The 11,764-nt window shown below is 37.4% G+C and overlaps 1 protein-coding gene across 1 annotated transcript in view; it reads left to right on the top strand.

The window, feature by feature from the left end:
• The first annotated feature begins 513 nt into the window (after positions 1-513).
• The window catches only part of ADAMTS6 (ADAM metallopeptidase with thrombospondin type 1 motif 6), a 147,230-nt gene continuing 135,979 nt past the window's right edge, over positions 514-11,764 (top strand). Inside the window, exons 1-3 of the mRNA XM_059833778.1 lie at positions 514-610; positions 1,404-1,768; positions 9,420-9,588. Of these exons, the coding sequence (XP_059689761.1) occupies positions 514-610; positions 1,404-1,768; positions 9,420-9,588 (631 nt within the window). The remainder of the gene's footprint in view (positions 611-1,403; positions 1,769-9,419; positions 9,589-11,764) is intronic.

The raw sequence follows: 11,764 nt of genomic DNA, 5'->3' as shown, positions 1-11,764 counted from the left end.
GATATGTGCATCTTAAGCTGTATGAATCTGCTGTTCAAGGTTAATGGTAATTCATGTTTTTTTCAAGATTGGGACCTTGGACCATAAAAGTGATAATGGTTGAATATTATTCCAAAATGCTACATTGCGTAGCTCACTATGATGGCTTACTGTTTTCAGTATAGATCTGTTTTAACAAAAAAGAATTTGCCTTGACTAATTTTCTTCTGTTTTTCAGGAAAAGAAATGGAGCACATTCAATAACTATCCAGTTTAACATCTTACTGATATCTTAAGGAATCTTACAAATACTTGTTTTGAATTGAGAAAATGACTGCAGATATAGAAGAAGGTACAGGTTGTTGGAAAAGAATACCTGTCAAAAAGTGGAACATCCAATAGTTCATTTGGAAGTAGTGTAAAATAAATATACCTGTTATGGTGCGATTCTGGAGTGGAGTTAACTCTATAGCACACAGGTAGCTCTCCAAGGAGGAAAAAAAAGAGCTTTCTAAAAAAAAGCCTTTCTAAATTATGGAAATTTTTTGGAAGACGTGGACATGGATTTTGAGCCTAGTCATGGTTTCATCGGAATTTCACAGTGACAACAGGCTTTCATATAGTTCTCAAGGTAGGGGTCCAACCTCTCTAGCTGACAAGAAGCATCTATTTCTGCATTGCATTTGGGTAATATTTTCTGAACCACATTTATATAATTCATGAAATCATATGGGCTTTGCTCTTAGGTTTGTTATGATTCATTGTCATGGAAGTTTAAATATAGCAAATCTGATTAAATTTTGTGTTTTAATTTCTTTCTATCTACTTCTAATTGTAGGAAAGCCTTGCAAATTAAATCTAGTAAAATGTTGTACTTGATAATAGTTTAGAGACTTGCCATAACAACATTAACATGTTTTTATACTAGGAAGTAAGGATCTAATCTTACTTTTATCCATTAAAATTTATAGGTTTTTAATAAAATGAAGAGCCGTTTACATGTTTTTACAATATAGTACTTTTCATGACTACTGTTTTTATTCTTGCAGGTGGATCTAATAGCTTTTGTCTTTGAATGGTATCACTGGGAAGAATGTGTCCTTCTTAGGTTAGAATTTAGCCTCAAATGTTAACATATTTTGCTTAAATAGGAAAAGATATGTAGTTAAAAACTTTATTTCCAGTGACATCAAATTAATAGGAAACTGAACACATGTTCTTGACTTAAAAAGAGAGAAAAGAACGTTTTATTTTATTTCGTAAAACACTACATCTTGCGTTTACCTGAAAATGACTTTTACTCATGAGGGTGATGAGATTTAGCCAAGCATGGTTTATGTTTATACTACTACTTGTTGTTTCCTGTTATATTTTTTTCTCTTCTATGCCCACCCCCTGGACTGTCTTACCTTGTGATTACAAAGAGGAATTCCTGTCTTACCTTGAACACTACCAACTAACAATCCCAATAAGGGTTGATCAGAATGGAGCCTTCCTCAGCTTTACTGTGAAAAATGCTAAACCCTCAAGAAGGAGGAGGAGCACAGACCCTTATGACCAAGAACTGGCAGCATCTAAATTATTTTTTAAACTTTCTGCCTATGGCAAGCACTTTCATTTAAACCTGACTCTCAACACAGATTTGGTGTCCAGACATTTTACAGTAGAATACTGGGGGAAAGATGGACCGCAATGGAAGCACGATTTTTTAGACCACTGTCATTACACAGGATATTTGCAAGACCAACACAGTACAACTAAAGTGGCCTTAAGCAACTGCAATGGTCTGGTAAGTGCACATTACATGTTCTAGTATAATAGTGTGCTTGTCCCTTTCAAATTACAGAAGAAGAACTTAATTGGCATATCTTTCAGTTTTTTGAGTCCCTGCGGGAAGCAAGCAGACAGGAAGGTGCAGAAAACCCCTAAAACCTGATCTGGGTCCTGGGGAAAAGTAGTCATCAGTTTTTCAAGCTTAATTGTAAGTACTAAGACCCAGTTCTGTAGTCCTTTAGCAGGCAACATTTTCAGTGTTTACAGTGTCTGCACTAGGGCTGCAAGATTAGGTCTGACCTGAGATCCTTACAGGTTATAAAAATGTTGCAAGCTCAAGGGGTGGGGAAGAGGAAACAGTGGATCCTTTAGGATGCTGGGTCTCTTCAGAGAGACATGGATTGAATTGAACACCTGCTTGTTGTCTTTTGAGAATTTGGGTTTAGAAACTTTGAGTGAATAATGGAAGAGGAATTGTTTGGTGTAGAACTCATCATTGCTATAAATTCAAAGAGTGAGCTGGAAAGTAGATCCTTTGCAAGTACCAGCATCAGAAAGTAATTATTTACCTTTTTTTTTTTTTAGAAATGCTTTGTTTACAAATTGTAGGGAGTTGCATTTAAAAGTAGGATTAGAAATTCTCATCTCTTTTATTCTCATCTCTTCTTTTACTGTTGATCTCTTGATCACATGGTGGTAGTGCTTGCATGGGAAAGAGCTTTTTTTATTCTCAACAGAAATTAGAAAACAAATGCAAAAAATAAAAAAACAGACTATTGAGTAACAACATACTAAAATAGAAGGGCCTGAGTAGGAAATACTAAATCAAGAGCCAGTAATTTCTCTAGTAAAATTATATGTATATATTACGGTTATTCATTCTGGTTTTAATTATAGTAAAATACTGGTCAGTCGTCGTGTTAGGAATAGACAGATCTAACTAACTGCTTAGGGGAAAAAAAAAATTTATACAGACTTGCTAGACTAATTCCTGTTTGTCCTTGGAAGTGCTACTGAGTAATGCATTTTGGGATGTTATTTACAAACAAAAGCCGGCTGCTTCGGACCTAGATAGGTTGCATTACACCCAGCTACTTGTGATATCCCTGATACAGTCTAGGGTAACATTTTGGAGTACTCTTGAGGACAAAGAATTTAATGGGGATTTCCAGGGCTAAGTGAACATTTCCAAAGAAATGTAGTTAAAATGGTGTTCCACTGGGTGTGGTACACTTTGGTTAACGCAGACTTGTAGCGGATAGGTCAGAATTTAGTACAATTTTCACGTTGGTTTTGCAGTTCCCATTTAATAACCTTTTTGTCATAGTATTTAAGCTCTTAAACTAACATACTCACTCATTTTGCTTTTGAGTTCTACCAAATCCCTCCTTTTAGGACTCAATTCTCTAAAAGAGGCTGGATGCCTCTGTATCTCCGGAGTTTCTGCCTGTTGAGGCACAGACTGGCTGGCCCCCTTGGAGCCTGCAGTCAGAGCCGTGGTGCTCCCATTTTGGTGCCTCTCTGACCTTGGCCAGGGAGTGAGCCAAGAACACCTGCTTTTGCCTTAGCCCACTCTTGTCTTTCTCTCATGTTAGGAAAACAAGAGTGGGATGAAGCAGGAGAAAGTCCATGTTTTCCTATCCGCTTTGCCCATCTCTCACTCCTCATAGCACTTACTTTCTTCAAAGAATTGCGGCATGGGAAGGTGTCATGGTGAAGCAGAATCTTTTTTTTTTTTTGCTTCTGTGCCTCACACGCTGAGGTGACATTTAGCATTCCCATTGCTGTGTGTTTTCCTTCTGCCCTCAGCCTTGCTGTTTTGGTGGAGTGAAGCCTCCTGTTGTTCTGTGGTTCTAGGTGTCAGTATGTTAGCTTAGTGTTTGTAAGTTAACTTTAGTGTGGAGTGCTTCCCAGTTAGGTTGTCATCTTCAGTGCTTTTAGTCGTAGTCAGCTCTTTCGTATTTCTTCCAGGTATTAAGACAGCCTGAACCCAGTCTCTGGGCATACCATGACTGGTTCTCTCAAGTTCTTCAAGGTCATGCCTCTTGCTTGGGACTGCAAGTGTCAGGTGTCCACTGCATGTCCTAGAAAGGCCTGGTCACAAGCATGTGAGGCTCCTGTCACGCTCCAGAAGCAGCAGCAGAGGTGACACAAGGTTCTTTCTCAGAGAGGCAGGAATCCTGCAGAGGGGTGCGGTGGTAGGCTCGACTCAGTATCATCCTCTGCTGTACAGAAACCCCTCTGTTTCTGCAGGGCCTTCCAGAGCACAGAGTATGGGAGTTACCACTCCATTCAGATAAATCCATTACAGAGTTATTTTTAAATGATGATTCCTACTGACGAATATTTTCTTATACAGCTGCTGGTTAGAACATGTTTAATAAAGCAATTGGCAGTGAATATTGAAGACGATATTGCTTATTTTAGAATGAGTGGTAGTTCAGAGTATGTCGTGTTTAAGGCATTCGTTGTATTTTCCAGTCTGATTGTTGTTCTGTAAGAGACTGCCAGTCACATTCTGCATAGTCCTTGATTAATGTCTGTCTCAAAGCCAGTCATTTTAAGTTTAACTCTAAAACAAGTAGTAATCTTTAACAGTGAGTGTTGCTCACAAGCTAAATTTAACCATTCCATTTATTCCAGTTGTTCTGTTAGGCTTCAGTATTGCCAAATGAGTCAAATTTCTTGCCCTTAGTAAATGTTTTGAGATATTCTGTTCAGTTTTTCAGGGTAGTCAGGCAAGACCATGATCTAATTAACATAAGTTGTATGACTTTGAAGAACACTTGTTGTATCTGAGATGAGTACAAGGAGGGCTTTCTCTCAGTTTCATTATAATAAAAGTGACAAGCAGTCAGTTCATTTCCCTCCTGTTTCAGCCTCTCCCTCTATATTTCTCATTACCAAGTGCCCCAGAATTACAGGCTGCTACGTACTGAAGTTTCATTCCAGCAGTCCATCTGCTGGGCCCTGATTATGCCATAAATTGTCTGGAGTTATGAGGAAAGCTCTATAATCCAGTGAGCAGTCATGTGAGGAAATTGAAGGTCTTGTCCGGCAGGCTTGCTGGCTTCCAAACTCGTATTTACTTTAGTGGATGTTACATTTGTGGATGGATTGCAGGTTTGGCCTTCTCATGAAAGAGCCTGCAACGAGTGGTCTTTTGGGGCCTTTGGATATTGGGTGCAAGGCAATAAGGCTGAGGCGTTGCCTAAGCTGGGCATGTCATACTGAAGGAAAGAAGAGAAGAGGCAGTGGTAGACTGGCTGAAGAGAGAACTTCACCTTAAGGGAAATAAACTTGTCTTAATTCTGAGGGGAGCAAGTCTTAAAGAAAAGAAGTTTCAGAGCTCATAGTAGTGGAATTGAGCAGAAACCAAACTTTTTGCTTTCTGACCTACCTCTGTCCTCTGCTAGGTGTGAAAGCTCTTAACTGAGTGCTCAAACAAGTTTTCCACAGTAGCAGATTTTCTCATTTTGAGCTGAAAAGCCCAGTAGTGGGAAATACTTTAAAAAGTGTGGAAAGTGATCATTGTTAGGAAGGTGAATGAGAGGTTAAATCACATTTTGAGGCTACTGTGGTTCCAAGGAAATGTTTAATGTGAAAGGCCAAGTATTTCCATGGCATGTGAAGTTCCATGCACTGAGTAACATTTGTGCTGGGTAGCGCAGATGTCTCTATCCAAACAGAAACAATAAAGAAAGCACAAGAAGTAGGCTGTGGCTAAAAGCATGACCTTACTTGGTTAAAGGAGGAATTATTTTGCCTGGAAGACTTCATGTTTGTTTCATGTATTTTTGTTTCATGTATTCCTAAATTCATATATGTATGTTATTCATATTCTTCTTAAATTGGCTCATTTGAAAGCTGATTCTACTATAAAGAATGCATCTACTTTTATGGATTATAAACTGCATATAGTACAGTATTTTTGAATCATGTTTAAAATAGTGTCTAGTTTATAAAATATTTTCTAAAGATCAGAAATTATATTGAAAAGGATTTAGTGTTCTAGATCAGTGTCTTTGGAGTTCTCTTTGGTACTACTATGTATTTGCAGTATAGACTTAGTATTCAGAAAATTATATATAAACTGTCCCTGTCCTAGTTTTAAGGTGTCTTGTTAGATTCCATGATATACTGTCTCAGGCCAGATCACTATTTTTTCATCTTTAAGAACACAGTAAGCTAATGCAATATTTTCCCTCAGTCATAAAACCACACTGAAGTGTATAGCCAGCTGTAGGCATACTGAACAACACTGTCACGTTTTCAGAAGCTTCCATTACTACTACTTTATATTAAAAATGGATAAAGCATAAAGTCTAGAAAGGTTCAAGGCATGCAGAAACTGTAAAACAGTAGTACTGTGTGGAAAAGGCATGCAGTTACTTGTCCTCCATAATTCAGTTTGCTTCTGTGACTGATGGACATCCCCCATCTGAAGGAGGTTAAGGCCCCAGCTGGACAGCCTGACAGAAAAAGATTCCTTTTCACAAATTCAGGGGAACTCCATGTGGATTCACAGATTTGTCTGAGCATGTCAAACTGCTGGATCCAGACCTTATATATGTTAGCAGGAGTTGGCAGTCTGTAGTGGGATTGGATAATGCAGGACCTCAAACAATCTGTTTTAGATAATAATCTTGGGAATGTTGCTTCTAGTAACCTACTTGGGGCATTCAGCTTGTTTCTTAAATTTGTGGTATTTTGTCAAAACCTTTTGCTGGTCATTCTTATGTCTTAATGATATTTCTTATGCTTTGGAGCAGAAGTTTAATTTACAAACTGTTCAAATAAAATAGCAAAACTAAAAAAAAAAATATCCTTTTAATACTTTAAAAGGGCATTATTTCAGTCTCCTTTTTCAACTGAAATTGTGTTTTGCTCAAATAGTAAATTATAAGCCAAAGCCGGTGTTTAGAATGTTGGTTTGGGTATAATAGCGTTATTCCCAGTATTTATTAATCAGGCATTGCTGAATACATATACAATGGAAGTATCTCTAGCCATGTGAATTTTCTAAGCTCGGAATAAATGGTGGTTGTCACTGATATAGGTACTTTTTTTGTATAGAATTCAGACCGCTTCTTAAAAATCAGTCACTGTGATTCAACAAGACCAATTGCATCAGTTTAATATAGAAGAACAGTTTTGTCTGCAAGCAAAATTAATAGGTTTAAAATGGTATATGTATGCCGGGCTTATGTGAATGGCGTATGCAGGGCAAGCGCATTTCCAGTGTTAATCAAATCACTTGGCTAGCTGCAGCAGCTGACCACATACATATTTGGACTACCTGGTGGGAGGTGTAAGCTAAATTTGTTTGCAGTTCCTCAACTAAATGTTATTAAAGTCTCTCTTTCCTTAAACCACTGTAGTGTTCGGGCAGATGAGATCAGATGTCAACTAGGCATGGGAAAGGTTAGTGATACTCTCCTAACCTTTTTCACTGCTGGTACCTGTAGGAACTGTGATCATAGTTTGCAGACATTCATAATAGTTTTTGCTTATTTGCTCCTGCAAATACGCAATTTGTTTAGAGAATTAATGCTGCAACTAAGTTTTGTTTATGGCATCTGAATTGACTCACTCCCACTGAGGTCATCTCACTGCTTAAAACTATCAGTTTCAGTATCTGATAGAAATGTCTCATTCATGCTTAGACTTGTTAACCTGGCTGGACTTGAGTACAGACATGAAGGATGTATGCTTTGGAGTAGTCAGATTTAGGTTAAGACTCATTCTGTTGCAGAGACAGAGCCACAGGTTGGATGGTATCTCTGTCTCCTCCGGCTTGGCATGAAGCAAGCGGACAAGCCCGATGGTGTTGGCCAGAACCACTCTGCAGGACTCTTTTCCTGTGGGAATGTAATACCAGAGCTTATAATGGCTCAGGATTTGCTTGAACCCAGATGTCTGACATCCAGACTACATGCAGTCCAGACTGTCAAGGTTCTTTCTGCACATCTGGCAAACCCAGTTACAATTTGGTTTATATTTTCAATACTATTTAAACAGCAGTGTACCAGTAAATGATTTATTTTCTCGTAAAATCTTAGACTCCAAGTAACAAGAAGACATTGTGAGGGGGATTTGATTCCAGCATTTTACAGGTGAATATAGACCCTGATGCTATCTTCTTGGGTAAATAATTGAGTTCATAATGAAAAATACCACTGAAGAGGAACACTTACTGTTATAATCACTATGTAAGGAATGTGTAATTGAAAGCTGTAGTCTGTTCATACATATATTTTCAAAATCTATAATAGGGTTATGTTTGGAAAACACTGTTCTTTCTCATGTGTTATACAGGTTTTTTATTTTGTAAGTTTTAGGCTATTACTGAAATCTGGTTACTCCAGGAGTGAAGAACAGCAGACACTTGATGTACAAAACAGCAGCAGAATGAGAGCTTTGACTACGAGTACAATGGCAAACCCTGATCTTAGAAACAGCTTTAGGATATTTAGAGCAGATATGGAGCAAGCGGTGTTGTGGCTGATTGTAGAGGTCTCATCGGAGGAAAAAAATAACCCCTTTAAAAAAAGGCTCATGCATAGTACTTGCTTTACAGATCAAAGGTGTGGTAGAAATTTGTGATTCATCAAATTAGTATATGAATGCAGAAGTTCCTGCTTCCAGTCTCCTACCGGATGAGTAGCTCTTTCTCGTAGTGTAGAAAGTTCATACATTCAGAATTTTCTAGATACAGATACCAGAATTGTTTATTTATCACATAGAACGTGTAGGATTCTGTCAGTGCTTATTCTCTGATATTTCTATATCTGAAAGGATCCCCAAACTGGATTTTCTGCTAAAGTTCAGTTTTAATTGCTGAAGGTTCAGGAAATCGCATAGTTGGTCTGAAATTTCCCTTTTCTTCCATAAACCACTTCCTGTTTGGAAGAAGCTGAGTTCACAAATGTGAAAGTTATGAGAGTAGAATATCTACTATTCTGCAGTGCAGTGTGAGGAAAAAAATGTTCATTTGTTACGGAGAACAAGGTTTAGTGCACAGTCTGCAACAACTCGGATTTGGCAGATTTGTGGCAAGACCTTTTAAGGAATAAATGCTTTGTAGATAGTGTATCCTAAGTTAATATTAATAATTTAATTTTAATAACTAGTTCAGTTTTGGAATTAAGCATCTGGATGTAAAATGCTGAAAGTTTTCCCTGAATATATGTTCTAAAATTAATCCTTCATGCTGTTTTTCTTTGATGAAATATGTACTTTAAGCATCTACCAGTATGACATCATAGAGGTCTCACCATTTGAGCAAGGCCATTTTGGCTTGGTGTAACTTTTAATGGATATGAATCATGTAGTTTTGGAACATCTCTGTGAAGAGATTATTTGTCATGTACCAAGAATATCTCTTGCTTTCTTAGCACATCCACCAAAAATTATGGGAAAGAACTCCAGAAATAGGGCAAAGATACTTTTATTCTTTTCTCATTGTGTTGCTTACAGGTGCTTACCCATGCTCCCACTAAAATCAGTGGAGAAGAGCTGGCTCATGCATTGTTTTCTGTGTTGCCTTATAGTTGTGGATTTCTTCAGAGACAGATGATAGTCAAATTTTTTTTAAAGTTAAGCTTTTTAATAGGCATTTTATATTGTCTTTTGCAAGTTTTTATTTTCTTATTTTCTTATTTAAGCATGGAGTCATTGCTACAGAAGAGGAAGAGTATTTTATTGAGCCTTTAAGGAATATTACAGAAGATTCTAGTAACTTTAATTATGAGAACGGTCATCCTCATGTTATATACAAAAAATCTACCATGCATCAGCAACATCTCTATGATCACAGTCACTGTGGAGTCTCAGGTAAATTAGTACGAGTGTCATTCCTTTAAAAAATTATAACTTAAGATGTATTTTGAAGTCTTGCTTGGTTCACACATAAGAGAGTGGAGAACGTAGCAATGGGAATCGTCCTTTTTGGTGATGCAGTGTGCTCTATTGAAAAGTAGCTGTGCTTTTTTTTTCAGATTCAGTTCAAGACTATAGTTCTTTCAAAAACTGAGACACTGTTGTTTTATACCTGTGTTGTGTACAGTGGTAGTAATGAGTACAAGCTTCCTCCTTAAAGTGCTATACATGTACTTTGTTCCCCAGCTGGAATGCATGATTGAGTGACTAAGTATTACAGCTCAATGTTTAGTAAGTGTTCCATCTCATTTGAGGAAACTTGACATGCAAGAAATGTGTTGGTGTTATGATTAGTAATACATTTGGAACTGGAGTCTACATATTTCCTGTTTACGGAGGTTTATGGTGTTTTGATACTGGCTTTTGGTTCAGTGGATTAACATTATTCCGTAATAGTTGAGTATGTGATTTACAGATGTGTTATGGAAGGATTATATACTTTTGATTGAGAGATATTTTCCTTGTAAAGCAGTTTTAACTTCCACAAACACACTTTTCAAGTACTCTTTGACATGATTTTCACTTGTTTAAACTGAAGCTGAAAACTTAACTTCTTGACAGATTTACTCCATGCTGTCTTCAAGTTATTTTAGAGCACTAAAATGATGGGGTTTTTACATAACAGAGAAATGTTCTAACCTTGTCATTTGTTTATATCTCAGAAATAGCTTGTTCTTAAAAGTTCATTCCTGCACAGTTGTATTCCATGAGATTCAGTGCACAGGGCAGGCTGACAAATACCAGTCTTAAAATAAAATAATATCACTGTTCATTGATGTAACTTATTTCAGCTTCTTTTGGAGGTTGTAACTTTTACTGGCACCAGCTGACTAAACTTACAATACAGATTGTCTACAAAGGCCCATGCTTGGGAGACAGTTTTTCCTGACTGTTTCAGTTAACTGTGTTTAGGGAATGTCAGACTTCATGAATGTAACTTCTGTTTTGGTTTGGAAGCATTATTCCATCTATGTGCTTCTAATATTGCAAAACAAGTCTCCTAACTATTGCTGCCTGCTAACTGATTGTAAAATAAAAGTACTAATGTATGTTCATTTTATAGGGAAAGCTGTCACTTAAGCCTCTTGAAATAAGTGGAAGGATTATGAAGTGTAGGATGATGCAGTTGTTACCATTATTATATCCCTAGAAAAAGAAAGGATATTGGCCTCTGCCAGATGTTATCTCCTAGATTAATGCTTAGGAAGTCATTCTCCTCCAAGTGAGGACAAAGCAGTGGCAGCTAGTTTGGTCAGGTTGCATTTAGTCGTTCTAGTGGTATCTGTCGTATGGATCATAGGTTGATCAGAGCTATGCCTCTTGCCTGCATTTTTTGTGAAACGTGCAGTAATCTTCAGCATTTTTTCCTTTGCATATTTGATGCTGCCTTTGTTCTTGGAAGCTCCTGTGTATTTCCTGAGTTTTCATATCTGTCACATCCTGAAGTCGTTAATTATTGAAGTACTAAAGCACTGCTTTTTACAAGCCTGAGACTACTATCATGCTCATTCATGTCAGTTTCTCCTTTTCCTGTTGTTCTGTATACTACTTCCATTCCATGAAAATTTCTGAAAAAATTTGCTCTCCCTCAAAACTGCAAGGTCTTACTTTTCCAGATGATGTGCTATTTTAATGTTCTCACGGGTACCAAAACTATTTAAACTTGTTTTCTGAGCACTGTTGCAGCTTTATCTCAAAGTGACATGGCATCCAAAGCATCCCCAGAATTTCTAAAAAGCAAAATCAAATATTAATTTTCAGTTTCAGAGCTTTCAGACCCTAGGACTAAAGCCAGGTTTACAGTAATCTTCAGGGCATTTGACTGGTTTTAGAAGTTTTGAGCAGTCCAATTTTGTGTTTTAAAATGCAGTCGTAACAAACCTGTAGCTGCCTTTCGGCAGTATATAATTTATTTTGTCTGGAGACTGATTTTAACTTTACCTTCAAAACAGTTTTGCCCGTATAGTATGCTGGGAGGTATCTGCTTGTATAGCTGTGCCACTGTTCATGGTGTGGCAAATTTCCCTTACAGTAATCTAGACCTAAATTTATCACGTACCTGTTCTGTATC

The sequence above is a fragment of the Gavia stellata genome, chromosome Z (assembly GCF_030936135.1).
Source record: "Gavia stellata isolate bGavSte3 chromosome Z, bGavSte3.hap2, whole genome shotgun sequence".
NCBI classification, from domain to species: Eukaryota; Metazoa; Chordata; class Aves; order Gaviiformes; family Gaviidae; genus Gavia; species Gavia stellata.
The sequence above is the reverse complement of the archived record's forward strand: the minus strand, read 5'-3'. Positions and strand labels throughout refer to the sequence as shown.